The sequence below is a fragment of the Dipodomys ordii genome, unplaced genomic scaffold, assembly GCF_000151885.1.
Source record: "Dipodomys ordii isolate 6190 unplaced genomic scaffold, Dord_2.0 Scaffold5, whole genome shotgun sequence".
NCBI classification, from domain to species: domain Eukaryota; kingdom Metazoa; phylum Chordata; class Mammalia; order Rodentia; family Heteromyidae; genus Dipodomys; species Dipodomys ordii.
In genome coordinates, this window is record NW_012267221.1 from 27,189,294 (window position 1) to 27,191,190 (window position 1,897).

Here is a 1,897-nt window from a genome sequence, read left to right on the forward strand (position 1 = left end):
GCAGGATGTTGAAAACAAAGGTATTATGTTGTATATGTTAATCAACATAGGACATGCTTTTCTTGTGTTCAGGTTTTATTTTTGTCCTTTGCTCTTATTTTCCCCCAAAATATTCCTAAGCTAAGACAGTGAGATGACTATTTGACTAGATTTTCCACACTTCTTTCTCTTTAGGGTAAATATTTTATAATAAAAGGCAAACATGACTTAATGAAAATTAAAGCTAATATCCCCTATATCTACATTTAAATTACAGAGAAATAGGTATATAGAGGCTACCACCATCACCAACAGAAGTTGCTAGGCTTATAAAATATTTTTTGCATGCAGACTATTGGAGCACAATAGACTTCAGTTTCCTTCCTCTCCTCCCCATTGTGACTATTGTCATCCTTAGTAAGGAGATAAAAACTAGTTCAAGTTCTTAAAAGAATCTGATCAACAGATTATGCATAATCAAAAAGTCAGTTTTTATTTTAAAATGCTAAACTTACTACAGGCTGATCAGGAAAGATCAAACACTACCTCTTTGAACACAATATTGGAAAGTGATAACTATTATTTTTGAAGTTGCAACTGTATTTCATGATGTTGACTCTTTCAAGTACTGAATAAGATCTTCTCTTTCACTCTTCTTTTTAATACCAGCAAAGATCATTTTAGTTCCAGGGATGAATTTCTTTGGGTTCTCCAAATATTCCATTAAAGTTTCTTCTCCCCAAATAACACCTATAAAGTTGAAAATAAGTTTAAGTTTTTATACTTACATTTCTAGGACTTACTTTCGGATATGACTTATATATGTGAACAAAGATTATCTTTCCACTCCATAAAAGACTGCTTTAGCTAAGAATATGTACTCTAAGTTATACAAAATTTCCAAAATTAGACTCTACTCCTTGGCTTCTCTATAGAAAGCCAAGAGCTGTTTAGGATTATACGAGCTACACAAATGAACTGCCACTACAGACATGTTGTGTCTAAGTAGTGTTTTATCAGAGTTCCTTCTATTAGAGTTCTTGGAGATCATTTAGCCGAATCCTTTATTTTGCTAAATGATTAACTTTCCCTAAGATGTCAAAGCTACTTTAATTAAGGAATTGGTTACTACAAACTTGTGTTACAATGTTATGCCTACCAGTCATGTCAAGGTGCTTCTGAACAGATCTCCCATTAAAACCTGTGATTCCTACTCAGGAGGCTGAGATCTGAGGATCATGGTTCAAAGCCAACCTGGGCAGGAAAGTGTGTGAGACTCTTATCTCTAATAAACCACTAGAAAACCGGCACTGTGACTCAAGTGTTAGAGCACTGGCCTTGAGCTGAAGAGCTGAGGGACAGTGTCTAGGCCCAGAGTTCAAGCCCCATGACCAACCAAAAAAGCCCCCAAAACAAAAACCCTATGATTCAGAAATGCAGTTTCAAAATGGCAAAGAAAGTTCATCTATTTTTCCTTTTAAAAATTAATTTTAAAATGCACGTGATACACATTGAATGGCAAAGTCATTACCTTTCCTTTGGCTCAAAAAGAATCAGGGTGGCCAGGAAAGTTTCAGTTTGACACCATAAAGGCCATGCTTTCAAAGACATGCTGTCTTTGAAAGGACATGTTACAGAAAACTGCAGAGATTATATAACCCTACACCTGTCCGTCTTGTTAACTGAAGTAAAGAGCCAGATAACATCCCAACAAAAACAAACACATTCACCAGACACATATCTCTAACATACAAGTCAGAGGAAAAGGACGTCCTAAGTCAAGACAACTTAGACCCTCATTCATTCTCTCCTGTAAAGAATTAGTCCAAGAATTGCCCTCATCGGGGCTGGGAAGGTGGCTCAGTGGTAAAGTGCTTGCCTTGTATGCATGAGGCCCTGGGTTCAATTCCTCAGCACC

The 1,897-nt window shown here is 36.5% G+C and overlaps 1 protein-coding gene across 1 annotated transcript in view; it reads right to left on the bottom strand.

Moving 5' to 3' along the window:
* Positions 1-583: 583 nt before the first annotated feature.
* LOC105994518 (cytochrome c, testis-specific) overlaps positions 584-1,897 on the bottom strand; it is a 7,013-nt gene continuing 5,699 nt past the window's right edge. The window contains exon 2 of the mRNA XM_013028063.1: positions 584-729. Coding sequence (XP_012883517.1) covers positions 584-729 — 146 coding nt within the window. The remainder of the gene's footprint in view (positions 730-1,897) is intronic.